At 40.3% G+C, this 26,871-nt stretch overlaps 2 protein-coding genes across 7 annotated transcripts in view; one reads left to right on the top strand and one right to left on the bottom strand.

Moving 5' to 3' along the window:
- gabrb3 (gamma-aminobutyric acid type A receptor subunit beta3) overlaps positions 1-26,871 on the top strand; it is a 55,324-nt gene that overhangs the window by 13,778 nt on the left and 14,675 nt on the right. For 2 of the 4 annotated variants that reach the window (XM_023954490.2, XM_078946655.1), the window contains 4 exons: positions 12,588-12,635; positions 15,332-15,423; positions 15,515-15,582; positions 25,825-26,045. In XM_023954490.2, coding sequence (XP_023810258.1) covers positions 12,588-12,635; positions 15,332-15,423; positions 15,515-15,582; positions 25,825-26,045 — 429 coding nt within the window. Of the gene's footprint in view, positions 1-12,587; positions 12,636-14,580; positions 15,255-15,331; positions 15,424-15,514; positions 15,583-25,824; positions 26,046-26,871 lie in introns of those variants that run through there. The other 2 variants (XM_023954493.2, XM_023954491.2) reach the window with 2 other exon arrangements.
- gabra5 (gamma-aminobutyric acid type A receptor subunit alpha5) overlaps positions 1-26,871 on the bottom strand; it is a 53,690-nt gene that overhangs the window by 25,824 nt on the left and 995 nt on the right. Inside the window, exons 1-5 of one of the 3 annotated variants that reach the window (XM_020702651.3) lie at positions 10,142-10,766; positions 9,894-9,978; positions 9,126-9,250; positions 8,390-8,457; positions 6,666-6,886 (exon numbers count right to left, since the gene is read on the bottom strand). In XM_020702651.3, the coding sequence (XP_020558310.1) occupies positions 6,666-6,886; positions 8,390-8,457; positions 9,126-9,250; positions 9,894-9,978; positions 10,142-10,310 (668 nt within the window). In that variant the 5' untranslated portion in view covers positions 10,311-10,766. Of the gene's footprint in view, positions 1-6,665; positions 6,887-8,389; positions 8,458-9,125; positions 9,251-9,893; positions 9,979-10,141; positions 10,767-26,871 lie in introns of those variants that run through there. The other 2 variants (XM_011474418.4, XM_078946656.1) reach the window with 2 other exon arrangements.

Raw genomic sequence — 26,871 nt, 5'->3', positions numbered from 1 at the left:
AAGGCATCCAACCTTCATCTGATGGACAACTGTTAACACCTTTCTTGCCATGTTCCCAAATTCATGGTTGGTTGCAACTATGGAGTCTGCTTCGTCTTTGGGTTTAGCTGACAATCCTTCTGCCACATCATTTAATTTGTAACCCACACTCCAGGCCACGGGAGAATCAAAAATCCCTTCAACTCTGATTGGCCATTGACATGTTAGCAGCACCCCTACAGCCTCTTATAGTTTAGAAGGTGACCCCAAACCACTCGGTTGTCTGGCTGGTTCGAATTTGAAACCCACACTTCAGACCACTGAAAGGGGAATCACAATTCCAGCTCAGAGGAGAAACCCAACTGCCTAGGAACCTTGCCTTATTCACCCACACCCCAGACCACTGGAGGAGGTATCCAAAAATTGGCCCATATTCATGAATGGCTGCGGGACAATTACACCCATCTACCGCACCTCATGTTACCTCAGTCCACTGAGGCCTGTGGCCTATTAGGCAGGCTTCACAGGTTCCACTGTGTTGGCAGTAAACATGGCTCTTCCGGGCTCAGATTAGGGGTGCCTTCTCTGCCAAGCAGGGACGGTTTCTTCCGGATGCTTCATACTTGGGATGCTACAGCTGGCTCAGACCCTCCTGGTATGACACCTGTTTCCTGTTGCACCGGTTGCCCCCCACAAATGGCATCAGGTCCTTCAGTTCTTCCCAAACCCAATATTCGTGTTCACAATCCAACCTGCTGTATCTCAGGATCCAAGGCGAACAGGCAATAAAAGCAATCATCATTTTGAAAGTATGTTAAACTTTACCATATGACCTGGGTTCCGCCTTACACAGTAATCTGATCCTGCCGACAACGCCAAATGTGACACAGGTAGATTCTAGTGGATCAGACTCTGTGTAAGGAGCTGAACAACCAGATGCAAGTTTTTCAAAATGTTTATTGTGTCCAGTCCTATAGTGTCCAGCCTCCAGCAGTTCAAATGCTCCAGGATGCTTAGAGGAGCATGCAGTCCAAACCCCATTTATCTGAAAGAGGGGTGGGTCGCAACCACACCCCTCTGCTGTTGTTCGTCGCGTCCCCTCTCCACTTTCCAGTTCCATGGTCCACTGGTTCCACTTTGCTGTCCCTGGTCATGTGGCCGAGCCCAGACTCTACAATGTCCAATTCCTGGGCTGGCATGCTTCAAGCACCACAACCGCTGCTGCTGCTGCTGCTGCTGCTGCAAAACACCACACGTGCAGCCTCCGTCCTGGTGCTCCAAAACACCACACGTGTGGCTCCCATCGCTGGTATTCCAACACTACTTGTGCAGCTGTGGTGCGCCTTTTTTTCCCCGCCCCAAGTCCAGCTGTTCATCCTTTTTAAAGGATCAAAACTCCAACCCACCTTGATCACACACACCTGTGACTCATCACCAGATTTACCATGAGCCATTCAAGGGCCCTTGGAGTTTTAGGTTGCACAACCAGGATCAATAAAACAAAAAAGATTTAAAAAACCAAATTGTAAAGGTAGGAAAAAAGAATCACCCCGTTACAATTAGCTGTGTTAAAAATAGGACAAAAGAATGAAGTCATAAGGGAAATAACATCTTTACTTGTGTTTGTGTTTGCTGAAATGATCTTATTGTTATTTGGTTAAAAAAAAAAGAAAAAAGAGAATAGATGCAGGAGCTTCTACCTGTTTCAGGTAGAAGCAATACTTTTTTAGAAACCTAAGGAGCTTCTTGTTCAAAAGAAGGCTTGCACAGCTCACAGCCTTGTGTAATTCTGCCCTCTGCTGGCCCAGCTGAAACAACTACAGCTACTCAGTCTAAAATCTTCACGTTGTTTCTTTGAAGCTCCATTGCAATAATGACGAAACACAGCTGAAGATTTATTTCCTTTTCGGATATCACACAGCTCCAGTGAAAGCAATAAAAAGCATCTGACTCTTTTTATGCATAAGAAAAAGTCCTGTTTAAATATTAAAGCTTCAATAATCCTCAGAATACAGTGCTGGGTTAGGGTTAGACTGATTTAGAACAGAGGTCAAGGTACCCTGGCTAAGGATCACAGTGACTTACACTATGTTATATTGGCAAATTCCAAAATAAGCTTCACTGCAGCCACTGAACAGGTAATTCAGCATATTAAAGGGCAAATGATGCCCCTCATTTTTTATTGAAAAACAGCATATTACATTTTTTTTACATTTCTCCTCTAAGCTCAGGTCCTCTACCAGAGGCCTGGGAGCTTGAGGGTCCTGCAGTATCTTAGCCGTTCCTAGCACTGCGCTTTTCTGGACTGAGAGGTCTGAGGTCTTTCCAGGTATCTGTTGTAGCCACTCCTCCAGCTTGGGGGTTACTGCCCCGAGTGCTCCAATAACCACAGGCACCACTGTCACCTTCACTTTCCAGGCTTTCTCCAGTTACTTCCTCAGTTTTTCATGCTCCTTCTTCTTGATGTTTCCATCACTTGGCCCTGCCACATCCACCACAGCGGCTTTCCTCTGTTTTTTACATTGTGGTTTTCAGCCAAGGCTGACTTTTTCGGCAGATGTTCATAATTATCTTTGAATTTAACTATTCCTTCATACCTATACTGTTATTTTTTCTTCTGTAACTTAAATGAACAAATGTTACCAATTAAATACAAGTAACTAAACAGATTAGCCTTTTCTAGCTTAGTAAGAATTGTGTTTTGTCAATATAGATCTACTCAAGCAAATGGAAAATGTATGGTGTCCCAAAATTCTTCTTAAAAATATTTTTACAGGTTACGTAAGTAACAAATGAAATGTCATCTGGTGCACACTACCGAGCACGATAAAAGGAGACCTGAGAGGAAAAGGAGCATGGATTTACAGTACAGAAGGATGCCTGTCATTGCTGCTTCTCATTGGTGGAAAGCACCTAATTCTGGTTATCATTGTATTGACTCTTAAGTTATGTTCACACCGCCCTCAGTAACGTGCGTTTAAGTGGCCACTTCCAATGAAAAGTCAATGTAAATGTGTGTAAATGCGTTTGTTTGGGGCTTACGCATTCAGAACTCTCACGTTAACACATCCCTATGCGAGTTTCTACGACCGTTTTCAGGCTCTGTGTACCAAACGTCCACTGAATGCATGTTGACAGTTAAACCAGGTTGAACTTTGACCAATCAGGGACTTGGGTTTGTACATTATACAAACATTTGTAAATTGTTCGTGGAGGAGAACTTAATATTTGCAGTTTGTGCCTAGCTGGAATTTTCTGACACCAAGTCTTTCATATATCGGAATAGAGCTGTAGATGGTGGACATGCGCTGGTAAACAGTACAAAAAACAGAAGAAGCGCCTCCCTGCTCGTCCAGTTTGAATGTTGTTGTTACTCTTTTGGCTTTATCCCATCAGGGGTCGCCACAGTGAACGAGTCGCATGGTAAACTTGGCAATATTTTACGCCGGATGCCCTTCCTGACGCAACCCTCTCAAAGCAACCGGGCTTGGGACCGGCACAGAAGTAGAGAAGGGAACATGGAGCAGCCCGGAGTTGAACCCAGGTTTCACGGACGGAAGGCGCCGCAAACCAGCACGAGCTAAACCGGCTCCCAGCTAAACCGGCTCCCAGTCTCGTCCAGTTTGAATACCATGTGCTAAATGCGTTTAGCGTGATCTTGAACAGGCGTCACATGCCCGGTGTGTCCATAGCTTTCAAAAACTATGGTTCTCATGGAATGCAACTGGACAGAACTGTTCAGGCAGCTTCTGTGGATCCCTGACGAGGTAGTGTCATGTGAGGTCATATCATGATTCTCAAACTGCCGGCTTAGAGAAGTATGAGGCATTCCAATTTAAAGTCATTCGTGGTCCAACAAAATCTTAGATGATACAATTCTATTTGTACTATGTCTTGATCCTAAAGAATGCGTCCCTTTAAAGCAGTATTTTTCAACCAGTGTGGTGCCGCAGGAGATCAGGTGTGACATGGGAAATTACCCATTTTCACTGATGTAAAAACATTTACCATCTCCAGGATTTCAGCTCTGTGTTCATTCAAACAGGGCCTGATAAAACACTGAGTAGTTAGAAATATGAAAGATCATAAAATACTTTTTTTTAGTGTTTGTTTGATTCTATTAAAGACATTTTGATAAGAATGACGGTACCACGATTTAGCCGCAGCTTCAGCTCTATTTTCGGAAAAGTCCGCCCCTTTAACTGTCTCCACCAATCATTCTTGGAGGCTTAATCATACGTCATCTGTCTGACCAATCAGAAGTGGTTAAAGTTTTCACTTTCACTCAATCCCAACAAAAATACCAGCTAAAGCTCGTCTTTTCATATGTTAAATTTAAGAAGAAGTAATAACAACATTTAAGAAACAGGATTAATGTGAAGTGGCCAACAGACACAATCAAACTAAATTAAAAGAAATACAATATTTTTGTTAAAGTTTTCAAAGACTTCATCTTTGATTAAGACAAAAGAAAAACTAAGAAAAGTGCAACATGTTCACTTTTTGTGTAGCTGCAGAAAAAATAAATATGTGGCTGGTTGTCTTTTTGTGTAAAATTTATCAAATATATTGTGATCATCTAATTGTTCAAAAATTACAGTTGCCTTTGCACCGACATTGAAAAAAAATATTAAAAAATCAATAAATCACAATTTAGAAAGAATATATTTGTTTGTTTTTTTGTGGGGTTAAATAAAATTGCATCTTAATAAACTGAAGGGTAAAAAAAACTAACAGGGTAAAATGTCAAATAATTTAGTTGAAAATTATTACTGAAAACAAACTTAACTTTTTCACATCTTTTAGAAGAACCTTGTGGAGGGACTGTTCATCAATACAGACTATAGAGTTTCTCCTTTTTTAATTTTTGGATGCTGGTGTGCCGCGGGATTTTTGTCAAGGATAAAGTGTGCCTTGACTCAAAGAAGGTTGAAAAACACGGCTTTAAAGCAGAGTGTTTGGCTGCAGCATTTTAATGATAAACAGTCACACCGTACAGTCACAACTTTACACTGAAGATGTTAAAGAAAAAAGACAGATAAGGGGAATTTAATTATGACCTGCAGTAAGTTATTATCTTGAGCTACAGAAGCAAATGTATTGATTCCATGAATGCTGTGACTCACTGCTACCGCTGAACACAAGCACTATTTCCTTACATGAAATAGATGAAATACCAAAGGTGCATCATCACTAAAGCGCATCAGGGTGTAAAAAAAAATGTTAGAAAAGGTTAGATAGACAAACGTTTCCAGAGAAAAGGTGGAGCGCCTTCCACTCGCTTTCATTAGTCAAATAAACAACTCGGACCCTGAATAAATCATGGGTTGGAGTGAACAGATTCAAGCAGGAACATCATCAGCTTGTGTGCGCAATGACAAATGCTGTCATTCGTGTACTCACTCAGGTACTTTGTGAGTTTCTCAATGATGTAGACAGGGCTGCACACAACTCTGCTTTTACTTGTGCGTGGTAGCCCAGCTACAGCTCTGCAGGCTTCAACTCCTTATTCTCCGAGCCATTGAGGAGAGGGGAGCAGTGTATGAAGAAAATGTTCCTCTAATAGCCTTTTTCCCAGAACACGTACACGTTAATGGGCCATTTAGAACTCATTTCTGCTAGCTTTTTTGCAATAGCAAATGCATCACGTTTGTTGCAGTTTCAAACGATGTGGATCAATAATTGTTTCTGACTTGCAGCCATTTTCATTCTCAAACTTGCTCAAACTTCCTTCCTTATTATTTGATTTGGAGCATTGATTGTGTTGATGAAACGAAGACTTAAGTTGAAGTAGCTGTAAATGAGATGGCTCCATTAAAGCATCCATTATCAGACATACACAGTCTGGGTTTTCATAACAAGTCTTTTAAACCATTTTTTTAATACAATACACACTAAAAAAGAAAATCTTCATGATGTTTTCTGTAATCTATTTTGAGGCAGTTTTTCACAAAGATCCCTTTTTCTTGTTAATCGGTAACAAAAAAAAACTGATTAAACATCCAACCAGGCACGGATTTACCCAGCCTCACTATGGGATGCAGGTAGAATATTCTATCAAAATGGATAGAAAACCATGTTATCGTCGGTTTATCTATCTATTTATCTATTTTTTTTCCCCTTTGATGTGCTTGACATGTGGTATAAGTTTTATGTCGAATGAGCTTCCTGACCCCACCCTTTGCATCTTGGGCTTGGGACCGGCACAAGCAGGACACCGGTTTGTGCCCTGTTGAGGCTGCAATTATCTTTCATCTTTTTATTGTCCATCTGTCACTCTTTTTTATTTATTTAAAAAACTACATATTTTTGGTATAATTTCTTTGATTTGATTTCTTTTCTGTGTACAATTTTCATTTCTTTAGTTAATTGTGGATTTTTGCCAGTCATCACATTTGGGGGTGGAGCTAGTCAATGCATTTAGGGGACACTGTCCCCCTCTTACCCATGTCTATGTCCGGCCTTGTATCCAACAAGAGCAAAGATGTGACTTAATAACAGGAATTTCTCTGAGGTGTTTGTTTGTGATGCATCTGTGCAGACGAGCACCATAAATAAATCTCTATGTATAAAACATGGAGGTGGACTTATTTTCTTGACTTTGTCTTTGTAAGTCACATTCCTTTAGAAAACGTTTGTCCTCCTCCAGCTCAGAACATTCAGCCGGTGTCAGGAGCACAGCTCACCTCATGGTGTACAGGAGGGTCCCGTCATCTTTGAGGCGCAGCAGCTTGTTCGGCGTGGTCATGTTGTGAGCGATGGACTTCTTCCCGTTGAGGAAGAAGGTGTCAGGGGTCCAGATGTTACTGGCCAAGAGGTTATTTAGAGGCAGCATTTCCATGGGGCCTTTAAAGCACAGCCGCTCATCCTTCCAGCTTTGACGGAAAAACACATCAATGGTGTATTCCTGCAGAGAAACATCTCAAATGAATTCACTCTAGTTGTTTGACAGGAAGTCACTCTAGGATTAATATGTTTCATTTCATTAATGTTCCTTTTTAATGAACAGTACAGCAACTCATTCTGTTTAAGCGGCATGAATCCTGATGTTTCATTGCAGAAATGCAATCTAAAAAGCAATAAAGTATCCACTAATTACTTTTCCAGGACCTATGACTCATATGTCCACATGGTGGCGCTGAACACTAACAGGAAAAACTGAAAGACAATGCACAAATTTGCAAAGTAGAAGGGTTCCATAGGCATCCATCCATTTTCGTATTCCTTTTAGGGTCACATGATGCTGGAGCCTGTCCCGGCTACTGTTGGGCAAAGGCGGGGTACACCCTAGACAGGTCGCCAGTCTGTTGCATGGCCACACTATCACTCCCACACATGCAATCCTAAGGACACGTAAGAGTAACTGATTAACCTATAAAGTGTGTTTTTGGACGGTGGGAGAAAGCCGGAGTCCCCAGAGAAAACTCACGCATGCACAGGGAGAATATGGTGAATGGTGTACACTTGTATAGCGCTTTTCTACCTTCCTCGAAGGCCCAAAGCGCTTTACGGTCACAAACCCATTCACTTACACACACACACACACAACTTCACACGCTGGCGCCAACCTTCCACCAGAAGCAAGGTGGGATTCAGTGTCTTGCACAAGGACGCTTTGACACATAGGGCAAGGCGGGAATCGAACCTGCAATCTTGTGTTTTTACACAAGTGTACTCAGTGAAAGTTATTCAATGACACACTTTGCAAACACACAAAATCTTTTTGTTTTTAATTTAGATATCTCATCACACTTGATATAAGACAAAACTAACTATCTCTTCAGGAAAATGTTTTGGGGCAATAAATTTGATCTTGGAAAAACACAAAGCAATATCTTTATAGTTATCTTCTTTTTTTTTAAAGTTTTATCTGTGATAAAACTTGTGTGGGCGGTTTTGTTACAATAAACAAATATACTTGATTTGAGGCAACTTCAACGTTTTATTAGACTCCTTTGACCAATGTATGCATATTTATTAAAACAAAGTGTATCTCAAGCTGTGTAATTGTAGTACTGAGATAATAATGGTCTAGAAAAAAGGATCGTTCGACTGTTTTAGCTCATAAATAAGACATAACTGTGCACATATACTTACTTGTTTGTGCAAACACACTTGTTTTCTGAATTAGTACTTCCAATAGTTAATTGACATACATTTACATTTTTATATTCTCATAAAAAAAGCTCATGACTTAAAGACAAATTCTACTAGTTCTATTGACAGATTTTTTCTATTCAAACATTGGAAAGCGTCTTGTTTTTTTGTAATTTTAACTTGTTTGGAAAATTATTTTTTTCCCAGTGCAAGCATTTTTATTTTTCCCCTGAGTAAGTCTGCAAAGTTATTTTTTTAATAAAAATTGTTTTGACCAAACAAAGGAAATCAAAAAAGGAAAACAGTTTGTTACCATTTCTGTGTCAGAGACTGGACCAAAACTTGTGACGAAGATGTTGGTTTTAATCTCTGTCACTTTCTCTGTAAAAAAACAAAAACAAAAGCACAATTTTATAAACTAATTCAGAAACTGAAAAAAAAGACTAAACTTTGAATTTTTTACATAATCATTTGATCTTCTTTAACAAAAAAATTCAAATCACATTAACCCATAAGAACTAAGCCCCATTTTTCTTTCAAAATTAAAAAATTAAATGATGTGGACTACAGAATCCACTATTTTTCTGTTACACTGATGTCAACATGGGTTCTTATGTGTTACGGTAAAAAAATAAAATATGTTTTTGTTGTTAAATAAAAATATAACAAACACTTGGGATCTTAATCCTAACTGTAAAATAAAACTTAATCTCCCAGCACCAATAAAATAGAAATGGAAATGGAACCATGCCTTTAATCTGCAGAACTGATCCAGTTTAAGGTTCTCTGTGCTTCACAGAGGATATGTGTGACATTAAATCTACTTTTAACAGATCTATAGAGCGGGCCTTCGCTCACCACAGATATTTCTCTTAGTCTGGGAGGAGCAGAGGGAACATTAGGGGTGGTTTCAATTTTTCACCCAACTCATTTTTCCTTCTGCTAAGTATGGAGCTGTCAAGTGCACTCTAAAAAAAAAAGGGGCGCCCCAACTCTCCCTTAGATTGGGTCAGAGTAACAGAGGGGTGGGGTGAATTCGGTGAGCGTACCACCCAGTCCAGGGCGAAGTCTGTTGTCGTATCCATCCAGAAGTCCATCCAGGATGCGGGTGAAGATGGTGATGTTGTCGTTTAATTCTGCCTCTTTGGGAGTACCAGTTACCTCCTGGGAGATGCTGCAGGGGGAAAAAAGACATTTTTGTGCAAACAGATTTAACCTCTTAAGGCCTGTATTAATTTCCAGTTATGAAAACTAATTCTGTAATGTTTTTGATTTCAAGTAAATGATAAATTACGGTTATTTTGGAGCAAAGGCCCTTTTGACGCATGTTTGCATCATTCAGAGTCAATGGGTTAACGCTTTATCTGCTGAAAACATTTCTAGTGTATTCTAAAGTGCAAATATCTTATATTTTCCACCAAAGAGACATATTTCCATTTACAATTTTTAAGGTTATCTTTAAAAATAGCTCTTTTAAGGTCCTTTTAAGTGTTTATTTCCATTACCTTTTTTTTTACTTTTGGTCAAATGGTGAGCATGTTAAAAAGGAGACTGTTTGTCCCTTGCTTAAGCTTTTATCTTGTATCATACTACACTGATGGATCCTTAATGTAAGTTGCTGTTTTATCCTTCCATTCCATGATAGTTCCTTGTTAAAACAGCTTCAAAGTAATTATTTATTCAAAAGGTTATTTTCAAAAAGTGGCCAACTCAAATAAACGAACTGGAAACCATAAAATATTAAAGACAGAGTTAGTAGAGCAAATGAGCCTAAATGTCCCCTGAAAGTGATGACATTACAGAAGGCAGTGACTCACCTCAGCCGGTAGGTGGCGGTAAAAAGCAGAGCGGAGAGCCACAGACGTGTCATTGCGGAGCTGCAGCGCATTCCATCGCCCATCCCTGCGAACACAAACTCTATACTTTTACAACAAAACGCAGTTACGCACTCTCTGATGCAAAGCAAAGCACTTTCTAACACTTCCATGCGCAATCTATAAATGGCTCCTGCGCGTTCAAGCGCATTAGGAAAGGGCATGCCCACGTGCGTAAAGAAGAGCCTCACTTCTGAGCAGACGGAGATCCGAGCTAAATAAATTGTGAAATACTTCTGGCTGTTGTGAAAGCGCCATAACTCCATCCACAATTCTCATACACGCGCTCCCCGCACCGCAGCTCTCCAACCGCCCGCGTGTCTGCGTGGAGGCTGCAGCGCCTTCACTCACGCACTCCATCCCTGCCCGCTTCTTCCATCAGCAGCATCAGCAGCATCTGATGCGCCGCACAGCCGCATCTTACCGCCCAAGAAGAAGATGCACAGTCAAACTTCTCCGAAGATCTCTCACGCGCAGATTGCGCTGGCTCGTCGTTGCGTCTTTGGCGTTAAATCCCAGGGAAAACGCCGCCCACACGCGCGCATATTGATTGCATTTTGGAGAAAGAGGCGGAAGATTAAAACAGAAGAGTCATTTCGAGCGCGAGCGAGGCGTTTTTCCAGAGCGATTAAAAGATTGGCAGCGGAGAAAGAACGGCCTCCCAACACTTCTGCTGACTGATCATCGTTAGCGGGTCTCGGAGGAACACCCGGCAGGCTTAGCAAGAAATCCAATTCTGTGTCCAACAGCAGAGGCAGAGGAAATGTGGGGCTGCAGGACGAGGGAGCACCGCGCGCGCACGCATCCAGGAGGATGGGCGGGCAGCCGGAGATGGAGAGAGGGAGGGAGAAAGAAAGGAATAAAAGACGAGCCGAGTTTACCTTTTTATTAAAATGGTTCTAAAGAAAAGTTGACTGTGGTTTTGTAATAATAATTTAAAAAAAATCTTCCAGTTGGAAAAAGCAGGAAACGTTTTTCCAACTTTTTCTTGGCCAAACGTAAGAAGAAAAAAAAAATGTCGTCTGCATAAAGTTTTCTGTTGGATCTAAGTCATACATTAGAGATCCAAGGAGCGCTCATCTTCTGTCCACCACCAAAAACCTTTGCTTTTTATGATAAATCATCCCAATGATTCTGAGGGTAAATTGGGTTTTTGGGTTTTTTCACTTGTGGACTTTTTCTGATGATGGAGGACAATCATGAAGAAAATTAAAATCAAAATGGCACTTCTGAACACTTTTGTTTTCAATTTGTTTTAAATCAGGAGCCAACGAAAAAAATGATGTTATTAAAAACCTAGAAAATACGCAGGGCGGGCCACAAGCTCTCTGCTCCGCTCCATTCTGATGCATCTCCTTGCAAACAAATGGATCCATGTACGTCTTTGTCTTCCTCATCTGGCTGTTATCTGGCTCTAAACTGTACGGCTGGATACATCTGATATTGCTTGCCATTTTGGTTGCACTGTTAATGTTGGGGTTGCGAAAGGCTGTAAGCTGTAGTGGGAGAGAGTGTAAACAGATCAAATTCAGATCAAATACGGGAAGTGGGGGCAGAGTTACTCTGCACCAACATTCCTGCCCACATATCAGAGGCAAATTTCCAATAAACTCCTGGCGCTCTGCAAAAAAATTTGTCCTAGAAAACAACATTTTTTTTTGGCTAAACATGGCATAATTACAATTAAAAGACTACTGGGGAATGCTTTTACAATAGATCAAAAAATGATCAGAGTGAGTGGGACTTGAATTGTCTGGTTGTTGTGGTTTTGGTTTGTGCATTTCAGCAGCTCACATCACTCAGTGACCTCACCCAGAATGACTTGATGAGGTGACAGACTCACATTGAAGCTACAGTATGATCAACAGTAAAAAAAAGAGGCTTGGTTCGTTGTATGAGCATGACAAACCAGTATGCATCAATGCTCACTAGATTGGCAAATATTGACCACAATGCATTGTGTTTGGATGACTTTTCATTTAAATAAAATGTACGATTTTTGTATAAACCATCCAAGTTTTCATCATCAAAGCCCAATGGATTCATCACCAGTCTTTGTAAAATGTTCATATTTATTAGATTTTTACTTCATGAAATCGGTGACGTCATGTTTGTCATGTAAAAATGAAACAAAGTAGTGAGCATGGTGCTGGAAAAGCTTTTAAAATCCAGGGCACTACTAGATAGTCCTGCACTGTATAGTTTTTTTAGTTGTTAGGGAGGAAATTCCACCAGCCAGTAGATGCTGGTGGAGAATGTAAAATTGTTCATGTGATCCAAATGCAGAAAGAGACAGAGAATGGGTGGAGGAAGGCATGTAGACCTGACTGATTATGAAATTTAAAGAAAAGCAAATGTACATTCAGCATGAATATAAAAGAAGAATTGATGAATAACGAGTTTAACCAAACCAAACATTACCCATCAAAGGAAAAATGCAGAAACTGCTACGGTTTACGAACTTTAACATCCTAGAAATGATGTGAGACGTCTTTACTTTTGGTTTAGTGCAGTTAAAACGGCATCTGAGAGAAATGTCCAACAATGTCCAATGTCCAGCAATTTCCTGCTGGGAAAACGCTTATTGTCCAAGTCAGCACAGTTCCTTTGTAATGCTTGCTTTTGTGCTTTTTGCAGGAATGCTGTTGATGGGAATAAAAAGCTCTACGCCATTTATGATACAAGGTAAGGCTAAAACTCCAAGTGCTGCTTATTGTGAGCCAGTTTACAAAAAGGCTGCAACATTTTCACTCCAAAACAGGGAAAAAAAACTGTTATCGAGCATGAAAAGAAACAGGAGAAGTTTGTGTGGAAGAGCCAAATCATCCCTGCAGCGGTATTGAGTTTGTGCTGCACAGCAAAAAGACCAACAATGAACCTAGAGCTCATTCTGAGGAAACACAGGAATAACTTCTCCATTGTCTCTAATTACCCCCTTTTCTCAACCAGCTCATAAAATTTGAATTCCAGTCATATCTGGTGTCTTTTTGCCTTAGAACAATTCTGAGAGTGTGTAAAACATCAGCCACCATCCTCTGAAAAAGCTGCAGTGGGTTGCACCAGGTCTCATAGGTGCACCTGGATGCACCCAAAGCACTTTTTTTGTTCAGTAGATTTCTAAACATTCATTTTCATTTTACTCTGTGAGGTCAAAACGATCACAAGAACAGTGAGCAAAAATCCCAGAACCACACGGGGGCACCTAGTGAATGACCTGCAGAGAGCTGGGACCAAAGTAACAAAGGCTACCATCAGTAACACACTAAGACACCAGGGACTCAAATCCTGCAGTGCCAGACGTGTCTTCCTGCTACAGCCAGAACATGTGCAGGCCCGTCTAACATTAGAGCATTTGGATGATCCAGAAGAGGATTGGGAGAACACCAAACAAAGGACCAGGACGACTGACCCGTATAAAAGAAAGAATGATTGAATGGGGCCATGTATCGTCAGATTTTGAGTAAAACCTCCTTCCATCAGCAAGGACATTGAAGATGAAACATGGCTGGGTCTTTCAGCACAACAGCAATCCCAAACACACTGACCAGGTAACAAAGGAGTGTCTTCTTGTGAAGCATTTCAAGGTCCTGGAGAGGTCTGGCCTGTCTCCAGATCTCAACCCCATAGAACATTTTTGGAGGGAGTTGAAAGTCCGTGTTGCCCAGCGACAGCCCCAAAACATCACTGCTTTAGAGGAGATCTGCATGGAGGAATGGGCCAAAATGCCAGCAACAGTTTGTGAAAACCTTGTAAAGACTTACAAAAAAAACTTTGACTGCTGTCATTGCCAACAAAGGGTATTTAACAAAGTATTGAGTTGAACTTTTGATATTGACCAAATACTTCGTTTCCACCAAAATTTGCAAATATATTCCTTAAAAATCAGACAATGTGATTTTCTGGATTTTTTTCCATTTTATCTCTCATAGTTGAGGTTTACGTATGATGAAAATGACAGGCATCTGTCATCATTTAAGTGGGAGAACTCACACAGTTGTTGGCTGAATAAATACTTTTTTGTCCCACTGTATGTCTCATCAAAACTCTTCTGCTTTTTGGCCACAATGAACATATATCCGAGTTATTTTGTACTGTTGACACATTTATTTAATATATATTTTTGTTGCTACACTTAAGTTAGCTTGAGATTGTTAGGGGCTGTCATCAGATATCAAGAGAGAATGTACACAAAGAAATAATGGCATATCAGTGGAGGCTTACTTCTGTGCCAACAATCCCACCCACAGAGGGGAATCTTAATGAGCTCCTGCCGCTCTGTAATTATGTCCTAGAAAACAATAAAGGGTTTTTGATTTTGACTAAAATCGGCATAATCATAATTACAAGACCACCAGGAACATTTTTACAATAGATCAAAAGATGATCGGAGCGGGACTTTAAACGCGTTAACTTTTTAAAGGTCTCATTGCTATGACCATGTTAGCGATCCACATTGGACTCTGATTAAAATAGGGAACTTGTCTCTAAACGTAGTTTGAAATAACCCTAATGGCAACATGGAAAATATGGCTTTATGTTCACACCATTATATCACAGTCCAACCGCTTTTTTATGACTTCATTTTGCTCACAGAAAGTAAACTATCTAAAAAAGGGCCCTTGTGCTAAAGAGTAAAACACTTAACAGAAAAGCACAACAGAGCCATTGCCTTACATGCGGATAAATTGAAGAAGTAAACTATTTTACTTAGATGAAATGTTTGGAGAGCATATGGATAGATTGGCAGCAATTAACCATTAATTTTTAGTCCTGAGTTTGTATCAGTTTCTCTGTCAGAAATAAAGAGTAATGCCAACTCTGAGCATAACATCACATTTTCACTGTTTTTTGTCAATATTTTAAAAATTGTATAGAAAGCAAAGATGGATGATAGTGGATCAACACTTCAGGTGGTTTTCTTCCTTAACTGATTTCCCTCGCATGCGCTGTGCGCCACTGCTTCTCCACACAAACAGTCTTTTGTCCAGATCTCCTGTAGCTTCTACCGTTCTGACTCACTTGAGGCTCTGCATCCGCCTGCATCTTGTCAGCGCATTCAGAGAATGGGCGTTACGCAGCATCACAGCCACGCCACCTCTGGAGCGCGTCAGCGCAGGCTGAACCTGCATGAGTGGCTGATCATGAGGGGAAAGCCTCACCTCTTGTAGCTAAAGGTCGAGTCGCTCCTTCATTTTGTTCTCATGAGTCTGGACAGTGCAGTGCAGACATGCGGGAAGCAGCAGCATGGCTGCGCACGGCTGCCACACTGCCGCTGCTCCTGGCTGTGATGCGCTGCGCGCTGAGGTGAGCGCGTAAAAAGCCAGCAGTGGTCCGGGTTTGTGTTTTCAGACACTCACAGCTTCTGCTGCTCTGTTTTTCAGTGTCAATGAGCCAGGGAACATGTCCTTCGTCAAAGAAACTGTGGACAAACTCTTGAAAGGTTATGACATCCGTCTGCGGCCAGACTTTGGAGGTATGTCTCATGCATTCACATTTTTCTAACTTCTCTAACTGTTTTTCTGACTAAGATGTCCATGTTTCTCCTGAATATTGTTTACTTCCAGGTCCACCAGTTGCTGTTGGGATGAGTATAGACGTGGCGAGCATAGACATGGTTTCAGAAGTTAATATGGTAGGTTCAGTCTATGGTTTCCTATACAAACAGAGGCTTCTCTGTCCCATCTTAGTTGTAAAGTTGTCCAATAAAAAAAACAGATGAAAGCATCTCTGTTTTTTGGGGTGAAATCTTTGGCCTCGCAGCCTGTTGTGGGCTAAAGGTGAGCTGTCTTTTTAGAGCAAAAAAATAGTAAAAAATAAATATTTAGAGAAGATCCAGACTGTCAGTGGTTTGATAGTAAATGTGTGCCATGTATCCATGGACTTAAGTGCTGATAGAGTTTGATGCTCAATCACGGTCTGAGAGAAAATAGTCCCTGACATGCTGTCCTGGGTGATGGAATCCACCCGAGGAGCGTTTTAATGCTTCTCTGCACAGTGCAGAAACGGAGAGGCTGGAAGACATTTTTATCCTTCAACAAACAAGATGCAACTTATAAAACTTTTAAGATGGTCTGAGTGAGAATAATCATTTAAGCATCACATTTAGTTAATTTAAAAAAAAAGTCACTATTTTCCTTTTCTTCTAACTCCAGTGTAAAATGTAACAATAGTTTCCACTTCAAATGGATTAAAGACTCCAAAGCTGCTCGGAACATGCAGCATCAAGTCGCGTTGACATGTTCAGGCTCCAGTGACAAACGGGATTATTTAAGACTGAGGTAAATTCAAGAAGACTTTCAGCCTCATGTGGATTCAAACAGTAGGAACAGGTGACTTTATTCAAACTGAAGCTTCTACTGTAAAAACAGAGCAAGATCTATCACCTGTTCCAATAATGTGTTTTATACTGTTCATTGCTATATAATCACAGTGCATGAGGCTTAAAAAGATTAACCCTGTTGTTGCTCATTTGAATTTGCAATTTGCCTATGGATCTTTGAACCTACAAATCTATGAAGAGATCGCAAAAAAAGGCCAGATTTTTTAACGTATCATCTGACCTTTTGGTGCACTACAAGTCTCCAGAAAATGGTGCAGATTATTGACATTTCCAACATAAAACATCTTCTCCAACTACATTTCCTGCCTTCATTGCTTCCGTCAATAAACCATTTTAATGAAACTTAACTCTGAGTTGCTTTACCATAGAGGAAGGGGTTCAAATAGCAGGACTTCACCACTAAGTTCAATCAGATGACAATCAGACAGTTAGAGCACAAAAATGGCCTTCTCAGTTTAGCCAAGGCTAAAATTGACCAGACTATTGGTCCAAGCAAGTAAGTAAGTAAGTGAATCTTTATTCATATAGCACTTTTCTCAGAGAGCGACTCAAAAGTGCTTCAGAATGTTAAAAAATATAAAATCAGTAGCGAGACCCAAATAAATACAAACAAGAAGCAAGAAGTTTAACAAATTCCCAGGATTAAAATAATTAAAAAATAAATTAGTCACATAAATGATTTTAAACTCCCTGAATTTTTCAGGTTTTTCTTAAAAATATGCATTTTAAAATAAAAATCTAGACAAATAAAAATAGATTTAAAAAATATTGCATGCTGTGGCAGATATAACAACTCAAAACGCTTTTAGGTTTCTTTCTACAACGTACTTGAGGAAGTTCCTCAAGTATAATCATAAATGTTACAGGTCATCTCTAACAAGAAACACTTTGGTTACATTTTAGTTTTGAGGAATCTGAACTGTTTAAATCCTCCCCTTCATGATTTTCCAGTTTACAAACAGAAACCACTTATTAGACCTGAACTGCACAATGTTTGGTATATAAAGATCCCACATTCATGAGGTTTGGTTAACCTCATGGACACATCTGACATAGATCAAAATCATTTTACAGTGAGGCTTGATCAAACAATCAGAAATAGCTGAGCAGTCTCTTTTTCATCAAAGTTAAAGTTATGCATGCTTAACCCTTGTGCTATCCTAGGCACTTTAACGTTGGGAGTTGGGTCATCTAGACCCACTAGACAGTGCTCTGAACCTTTTTTCTTCAATGATTTGTGATCTTCACTGGTGTCCATGGATTACATGAAATCTTTCCACCTTTATCCACCTTTGTCATGGTAGGGAGAACACGTCAATGGAAGGGTGGGGTCATCTAAGATAGCACAAGGGTTAAACAAAAAATAATCGATTTTTTAAATATAAATAATGTTGATTTGTAAGGGATCTGTTCCTGCCCCCCAAAAAAAAAAATATCTGAAAACTTGCTTTTATTAACATGCTCTCAAGTAAGGCAGAAAGCTGCTGAGTCAGTCGACATTCATATCCATCCGTCATTTTAATTATGCCACAAATGGATTTGCAGTTCTTAACTGAGGTCTGTGGGATCCTTTTATTTTTTTTCGTAGTTTATGTTGATCACTACATTTCTTGGCATTTGCATGAACTCCTTGTTTTTTTTCTATGGGATGTTCAAATCTTATATATGAAGCAGTGCTTGTGGACTCCTAAATACTCCAGATTTGCACTTCACAATACTTTGTTGTGCTAAAACATAGGCTTAATTTTGCACTTTAAAGATTATGATTGGAAAGAAAAATCTGCTTTGTAAATTCCAACATACTATCTGTTTGCTTAATAGGCTAAAAGTCAACCTCTAATTTCAACTTGACAGTTTGTGTCTGCACAGCGGTTCAGTGTGAAAGCATTCTGCCCCCCCTCAGGCGATGGTATCAGACTGTCTGGGTTAATGGCTCCTGGTGTACAGATGGGACACATGAAATACATCTCTTCCTCAGGCATGAGTGATCAAATACATCTAGAAAAGTTCCCTCTCCACTGTGCTCAAGTGTGTGTTAAAAATGATCCACCTCTGAGACGGTTGATAGGACGGTATCTGCTCCAGCTTTTATCAAAACCATCTTTGATTTGGCAGACAGATAAAAATAGCTGCACTGTTGCGATGAGATATCTGGTCCCAAATAAAAGAGAGGGCTTCAGCTGTCATTGCACATCATGGTTTTTACTCTCAATACTGATATTTGTTGATGATGCTGATGAAGAGGGAAATCCTGTTCTGAGTACCACAACATATAGCACATGCAAATGCAGCTTGATTTTGAGCAGGAATGGCTGCCTCACATGTATGTAATATTGCAAAGATCCTATGTAATCTATACGTATCTGCATCAGTAAAAAGGAAAACGCACAGCTCTGGTTGCAAGTGTAAAGAACCGGTGGTGTAAGACCCAAAAATGTTGGAGACCAGGCTTGGTGACTGGAACTTAGAGACCCACTCCAATGAAAATTGAAAACTGTATTTCTTTACTCAAATTGTGGTGAGTCAGAAACAGACGAAAAAAATGCTGTTTAAAAAAAGCTTGTACCAGTAATCTTTTTTTTTTGCACTGGTAGGGTAGTGAGACAGGTTCTAAGCAAAGGGATGATGTGAAATGAGCGCAGGCTTATGCATCTATTTGTATAGTATTTGTGTATATGGGTATCTAACTACACTGTCTCTTCTCTGACGCTCTTATGTCCATCATTGACTCATGCCTGCCAGACCCTGATTTAGCTTTGTGGACTTTTAGCCGAGCTAATAAACTTGCTGCATTTAGATCCAGCCGTCTGCCTGTTCATGTGACACTGAATGTGTGCTTATTAAAGAGGGAACAGGACCATAATAGATAGTGGGTGCACAGGGTGTGGTAATAAATTTGGTCTTGGGCATGGGGGAAGGGGTGGGGCGGTTAAAACTCTTGTACTACATCTCACTTTCTTTAGGATATTTATTGCATTTTTTTCGTCCTATCATTTCTTTTAGAGTTTATGTCCACAATAAAATATCGTCACCATACAAATATTAACTCATGAAATTTCACTTCAGGTTAAACAATCTATTTTTGTCTCCACAGTGCATTCCAAAAAATTCTAGGATAAATGTAAAACTGAACCTTCTGAATGACATTAAGGAGTTCATCCATCATATTGCTGTCTGTCTGCACGCATCACTGAGCTTGTTGTCTATGAAACGAGGATAGCTCGTTTCTGAGTTTACCTGCATCCTTCTCTTATTTCAAACTTTAAAAAAAAACTTTGTTATATTTTTCCTTTTATTATTTATTTATTCATGGCCTTTCCAGCATGGTTCTATTATACAAGTCCTGCTAGGAATCAAAAACGCTGTATTTGTAGAACTCCCTCAGATGTTCCCTGTGGTGCTCAGAGGCTCCTATAAAGCACCAAAGACAGCAAAGCAGATCCTCCATGAGGCATTATTACATATAGTTTCAGTATGAGTCAGCTGAAAGGCAAATCCATCTTCTGCTAAAAACCCCATCCTTTCTGACACATTAACATTTACCATGTCTCGCCTGAAGGAAATGTTAGCCTTAAAAAACTCCATCTGTAGATGTTCTCGCAGATTTATAGCCATCGTTGCAGTAGAGAGCTGCTGGCTTCATGGTAGGAGAACTCGAGCAGAAATACTGATGATGATATAGTTTCATATTGTGTTGGAAAATAAATATGCTGTGTATAGTGTTGCACAACAGCAAAAATGCTTGTGCTTCTTTTAGTTTAGTTTTAGTTTAGTTAACAGACCAAAGGTTACTTCAGCGACTTTCATTGGTACGACCAGCTGTTTGTTTTTTTCTCCTTCCAACACTGTGGCTATGAACGCTTTAGATGAGTTCAGATAACGCCCACATGACACTAAGTTTATTTTGTGGCTTTAGGGCTTGAAAGAATTTCTTGCAGAAGCTTCAAGGGCCTATATCATGCAAAATCAACTTTTTGAGCTTTTAAATAATATTTATTCCTCACGAAAAACAACTCCAGAGCGGTAATTTGATCCATTTATGCATTTCTGAGTATGCCTCTAAAAAGCTTTTACAGATGCTTGAATGCAGAGGCAAAAACCTCATAAACCAGTCTGCTATGTCTTTAGATGCGAGTGGCAAAACTGAGGTCTCGGTCTTGCACAGAGCAGAAATCAGCTTCTTTTCCTGTATTCCCAGCAGATGTCTTAGTGCTAAGTTGGCGTAAGTGACGTTTGACTGGTGCACAGGAACCTTTTGTGAGTTAGACCACAAAACCTCTGAGCCAAAGACGTTACAACACCCTCATCATCCCACCTCATTTGTGCTCCGGTCCTGAGAAAAGTCTGTACAGATTATTTAAGGATCCAGTTTGTGTTCATAGCGTTTTTTAGTCTTATACCAAATGAACTTTAGTAACAATTGAAAGTAGGAGGAATAGTACTGTCCAGTGAGCAATTTCACTGACCCTTCCATTGTCAGACAGCTGGCTAGTAATCTGGAGTTACAATTTTATGTGTTTCTGCTCTCATGTAAAGTAAAGAGCAGTGCCGTTCTGCTTCGCGTTTCATAATCTGTTTCATTTACCAGCCGTGCAGCTATGCCCAAACCAGTCATTTTCATACTATTGCAGCTCAGCAAAAGCCAAAGATGTCTCTCATCTGATGATATAACTTTGTGTTTTACTGTTATCTTTTCTGCTGTACCTTTTTTTGCATGTTTTCACCAACTATTGTTTGTTTCTTTGAAATAATATTATTATAATTATAATAATGATATTGCAGTTACATGGACAAAAGTATTCGGAATAAACGCTTTATCAGAATAAAAATGTGTCATGTAATCACACAGTTTGGAATACTCTGCCCCGATCAGACTCATTCAGATCAGAATTTCCTTCTGATTGAGATAGATGGATTATGCCGATTGTTGATCTGATTGCGGTGCATATAAATAATTAATTCCAGTGGTGGGTCACTGCTCCGCTGTTTTTACGTAATGCGTAGACGGTGTGGCGTTCCACAGCAGGGTTTGGAGCACGAACAGAACTGGCCGACCGCTCTGTGCGAGTGAACCATCTCTTTAAGTAGAACAGCCGGACTCGTAGCTTCTGTTTATGGGCGGGGTAGAGTGCTAAGCTACGGTGTGCGTTCGAGAGAAGGCTTCAAATCGCAAGTTTTTGTGGAGCCACTTTGCGGCATTGACCGGATAGATTTCTAGTACATCCAAAGCTAAATCTTGTTATATATATTAACCAAATCCTTCTTCCGGGTCCATGCGGCCAAGAATAAAGCACTGCCCGTACGGATTTAGAAAATTATAATCTAACAGGCACTTAATAATCATCTTCACAATAATAAAATCCCATTTAGAAGATCATCTCGCTCTATAATGCAGCTTTGTTTGTTTACAACGGAACACGCCATTTCTTCTTCTTTTCGTTTCCGGTATTTTAGATAGTTCTGCACATGTTAAAGTTAAAGTCCCATTATCTGTAAAGTTGTTCTCTGCATTTGACCCATTCCCTGGGGGAGCGGTGAGCTGCAGACACAGCCGCGCTCGGTCTCCATTTGGTGGTTTAAGCTCTTAATGCTGAGTGTCAAGCAGGGAGGCACTGGGTCCCATTTTAAGAGTCTTTGGTATGACTCGGCCTGGATTTGAACTCACGACCTTACAGTCACAGGGCGGACACTCTACCACATGGCCACTGAGCTGTTAAAATGATTTATTCTGACTGAAAGTGTGTAATCAATTGATTTAATTATATGAAGTTTTTCTGGACCATGTCACCAGTTAAATTCTAATCCGATCTTTGATTATTGAGAGCTATTGAAAGTAAAATACAAAATATTGGCCCTTTACATGAACTGTTATTACATTTAACCAGTGAGGCTCATTTTCTATATATTAGTGAGTGTGATTGAAGTATTTGAACACCTTGTGACTTTGCCAGTTCTCTTACTTAGAAATTACAGAGGGGGTTGACGTTTTCATGGTAGGTGTCTGTCCATTGTGAGAGACATCCAAACAAAAATCTGGAAAACACATTGCACAATTTTTTAAATAAATTATTTGTACGCTACTGCTGCAAATAGGTTTTTGAACTCTTGTCTATCAGCTAAAATTCTGACCCTCAAAGACCTGTTAGTCCGCCTTTAAATAGTCCAGCTCCACTCCACTTATTATCCTAAATTAGAAGCACCTGTTTAAGGCTGGTTAGCTACACCCCTGTCCACCCCCTACAATCAGTAAGACTCCAACTACTAACATGGACAAGACCAAAGAGCGATTCAAAGACACCAAAGACTAAATTATAGACCTCCACAAGGCTGGACTGGGCTACGGAGCAAAGGCCAAGCAGCTTGGTGTTAAAAATGATCCACTGTTGGAGCAATTGTTAGAAAACGGAAGAAGCTATACATGACTGACCATCTCCCTCAGACGAGGGCTCCATGCAAGATCTCACCTCATGGGGTCTCCATGATCCGAAGAAAGGTGAGGACTCAGCCCAGAACTACACGGGAGGAGCTGGTCAATGACCCGAAAATAGCTGGGACCACCGTTTCCATGGTTACTGTTGGTAACACACTAAGACAGCGGTCCCCAACCCCAGGGGCCTGGACCGGTACCAGTCCGTGGGTCATTTGGTACCGGGCTGCACAGAAATAATAAATAATTTACAGTACAGTGCAGTCCATTTTATTTATTTCGGAATCTGAAAGATGTTTTATTTTGAAAAATTGCCCGATTCTCTGTTAGATCTGTCGAAGTCAGTCTTGACGCAGAGCCAGGAGACAGAAGAGGAGCCTTCGACTTCCAAAAAAAAAAGAACGCTACATTTCATAGATACTTCTTTTTTGCGCTATGAGAGTGGGAAGGGGAGAGGATAATTCAAGATTCAAGTTTGAAGATTTGTTTATGGTCAGTCCACACATAGTATTTGCAGAGAAAGAAATACACTAGTGAGACAAGATGTTTCTCACTAGCATGGCAGTGCAAGAAAGCAGCAATAATAAAAAATAGCAATAAAATAACATGAATAAAAAATTAAAGAAGTGAAATAGAATAAAATAAAATAAAATAGAGACCAGCATCCAGTGTGATAGTGACAAGGTGCGTTTAGCAGCAGTCTTGTTTATGGGGGGGATTGTTAGAGTCTGTATCCATGTATCTGTATTCTGTATAATGAAACCTGTGCGATGTACAATTTCACAAGTGTCAAATTAAAAGCTCGGAGTTCCCCTTGTCACGTCTCTGTCCCTTTGTCGTAGCATTGCTACAATAATCATCCGCCACGGAAACCTACGTCTGACGTCATATGGGACCATGGTGTTAAAAAGATTGGGGACCATTGTTTGAAATCATGCATTTCACAGAATGTTCCCCTGCTTAAACCAGCGCATCTTGGCCTGTTTAAAGTTTGCCAATGACCATCTGGATGATCCAAAGGAGTCATGGGAGAAAGTCATGTGTTCAGATGAGACCAAAATAGAACTTTTGGGTCTTAATTCCACTCGCTGTGAGGAAGAAGTATGATGAGTACCATGACCGGGGCCATGTATTGCAAGATTTTGGGGTACAACCTCCTTCCCTCAGTTAGAGCCCCAAAGATGGGGCATGGCTGGGTCTTCCAACATGACAATGACCTGAAGCACACAGCCAGGAGAACCGAGGAGTGGCTTAGTAAGAAGCAGATCAAGGTTATGGAGTGGCCGAGCCAGTCTTTAGACCTCAACCCAATGGAAAATCTTTGGGAGTTCAAACTCAGTGTTTCTCAATGACAGCCCAGAAACCTGACTGATTTAGAGAAGATCTGTATGGAGGAGTGGGCCAAAATCTCCCCTGCAGTATGTGCAAACCTGGTGAAAAACTATAGGAAACCTTTGATCTGTGGAATCAACAATGTAACAAAGGTTACTGTGCCAAATGTTAACATCGATTTTCTCAGCTGTTCAAATACTTATTTACAGCAGTAGCATAAAAATACATTATTTTTAAAAATCATGCAGTGTTATTTCCAGATTATTTTTTTAGATTATGTCTCTCACAGAGGTCATGCACCTACAATCAAAATGTCAGACCCCTCCATGATTTCTAAGTGAGTGAACTTGCAAAATCACAGGTTGTTCAAATGCCTTTTTGCATCACTGTATGGGGGAGGGGGGGGGCACATTTTGGTGAATGGCTGCTACAGACACAAGGAACAGTTAGGGTGATTTCTTTTCAATCCCATTTGGTTTGACCTTTTACATAAACTTCAAAACATTTGAGAATATCATTAATGAAAATGCTTACTTGTTGGATGATTGCACAATTGCAGATACGCGACATGATTTGTTACTTTTCAAGCAGCTAGTGGCATTGATAGCATAAAAACTGCCAACACTGCCCTCCAGTGTGGTTCCCACAGGCTCACAGCCACTGTTGGGGATTGGGCGAAGCTTGGAATAGATTCCTGTAGCACGCTGCAGGTTGTTCAGTGGAGCAGGTGGGCGGGCAGCGCAGTGTGAAAAGTCTGTTGTGGTGCAGCCTTGTTTCTGAGATGTTCTTGGCGTTGAAGGTGAGCTGCTTCTGTGGGATCTGAAGATCTCAGAAAGACTAAGATAGCTCTGGTCCATACATGCCGTGTGGAGCTGTGAGTGTGCTTTAGATAAGCTCCATCTCTGGAGCGGAAGAGCTGTTGCATAAAGCTGATTCATCCGCTCACACCTCTGCTGTATGTGGGCCGGCGTCTTCTGTTCGCAGAGGACGAGGAGAGAATGGGGAGGGTGGGGGAGTGAAACATCTCGTAAAAAAAGAAAAAAAAGAACAGCTCCATCTGTACTACGAGGTTGACAGTCTTTTTTTGCACATTGCATTTATATCAATGCATCGAAGTCTGGGGAAATAAATCAGGAATGAAAAACCAACTTTTTTTGCATCAGAATTCTGCCGTCAAATGACATAACCTTTGATTTTTTATTAAAAACAAAATCACAAAACAAGCTTTTGCATTTGATAAGTTGTGTCATTTTTCTTCTCAATATGCCATTATCTAGCAGTGATGCTTTTTTTTTTTGTTTGTTTTTTCATTATTTCCTGCAGGGACCTGCTTATTTATTTAAAAGAAGTTCACAAACTCAGAGAGTTTGTAAAGCGCTCCGCCAAAGGACTGGAAAAGCTTTTCGGTGTGACGGATCAACTTAGTTGGAAATAAAATGATAGTAAATCATTGATGCCTATGGTACTGTGTTTTACAATTAGTTATTTTAGAAATTAGAAAACACCCTTGCACGGAAAATTAGTGCTCCGAGATGTGCATTGATGTTTGACAGATGCTGCCAGGTTTTTTTGAGAAGACTGTGAGCTTTTGTAAAACTAAAATACATGTTTATGTCATTGATCACATAACTTTTTTAAAAAAAAGGGGTCTCAGACTTGATCACCTTTCGTTTGCCTTGAGTTCGGATAATTCAAAAATACCAACCTTCAGAAAGGAAACTAAGAAAGGAAAGTTACTTGATCTTGCACCTAATTGACTGTCCTTTACTCCACAGGACTACACACTAACCATGTACTTCCAACAATACTGGAGAGATAAGAGGTTGGCCTATTTGGGGATCCCGCTCAACCTGACTCTGGACAACAGAGTAGCAGACCAGCTCTGGGTCCCAGACACGTACTTTCTCAATGACAAGAAGTCTTTTGTGCACGGTGTGACAGTCAAGAACCGGATGATTCGGCTTCACCCGGATGGCACAGTTCTCTATGGTCTCAGGTAAGAACTGCAACATATAACACACAACACTTTTTTTTTTTCTTTGTGCAATGTTAATAGAGAAAATATCTGATAAACTTGTACAATGCACATAAAAGTAAAATGCAATGAAACTGTATTAGTTTGAATGCTGAAAAGAAATTTGGGGTTGTTTTGTTGCGCCCTGGTCTTTTATAGTAAATTAAAGCCTCATTAGTTGTTAAACACCTGGATGTGTGAAATTTGCTCTCTGGATTTTACCCATCCCCTGGTAGATCAGTGAGCTGCAGACACAGCCGCAGTTGGGAACTCTTTGGTGGTTTAAAACCCCTTAATGATGAGCGTCAAACAGGGAGGCTTTGCGTGACTCAACCGCAGATTTGAACTCACTTCACAACCTTCCAGTCTCAGACTGGACGCTGCAACACAAGGCAACCGAGTTGGGCATTCAAGAGAAGATTACGTTTTAAGAATAACAGTATTCGATACAGGATCAAATACAAAATTAGGTTATGCACATAATTAGTTTACCAAGCCAATGTTTCTCTTTTGGAATAGACAGAGTGGCCCAGAAGGATAAGAAATTCTCTTTATTCTCTCAAGTGGTTAACGACAGTCTGGGACGTCCCCCTGTGTGGATCAGTTGTTAATGTATTTGAACCTTACTGGAAAATGCAGTATGCTAATTGGTCTATCCGATGCGCAATGTGAGCTGCCGGGGTGTGTCTTAATGCAGAAAAGCAGTGGGGGAGGGTCAAAGCATAACATGGGTGCACTTTAAGCTATAAAACCAAGATAAAAATACATTCTTTCAGACATTCTACGACAGTTGTTCTTTTTTTCTATT

Source organism: Oryzias latipes, chromosome 4 (genome assembly GCF_053564925.1).
Source record: "Oryzias latipes strain Hd-rR chromosome 4, Olatipes_Hd-rR_3.1".
Classification (NCBI taxonomy): domain Eukaryota; kingdom Metazoa; phylum Chordata; class Actinopteri; order Beloniformes; family Adrianichthyidae; genus Oryzias; species Oryzias latipes.
This window is presented reverse-complemented; position numbering and strand designations above follow the sequence as displayed.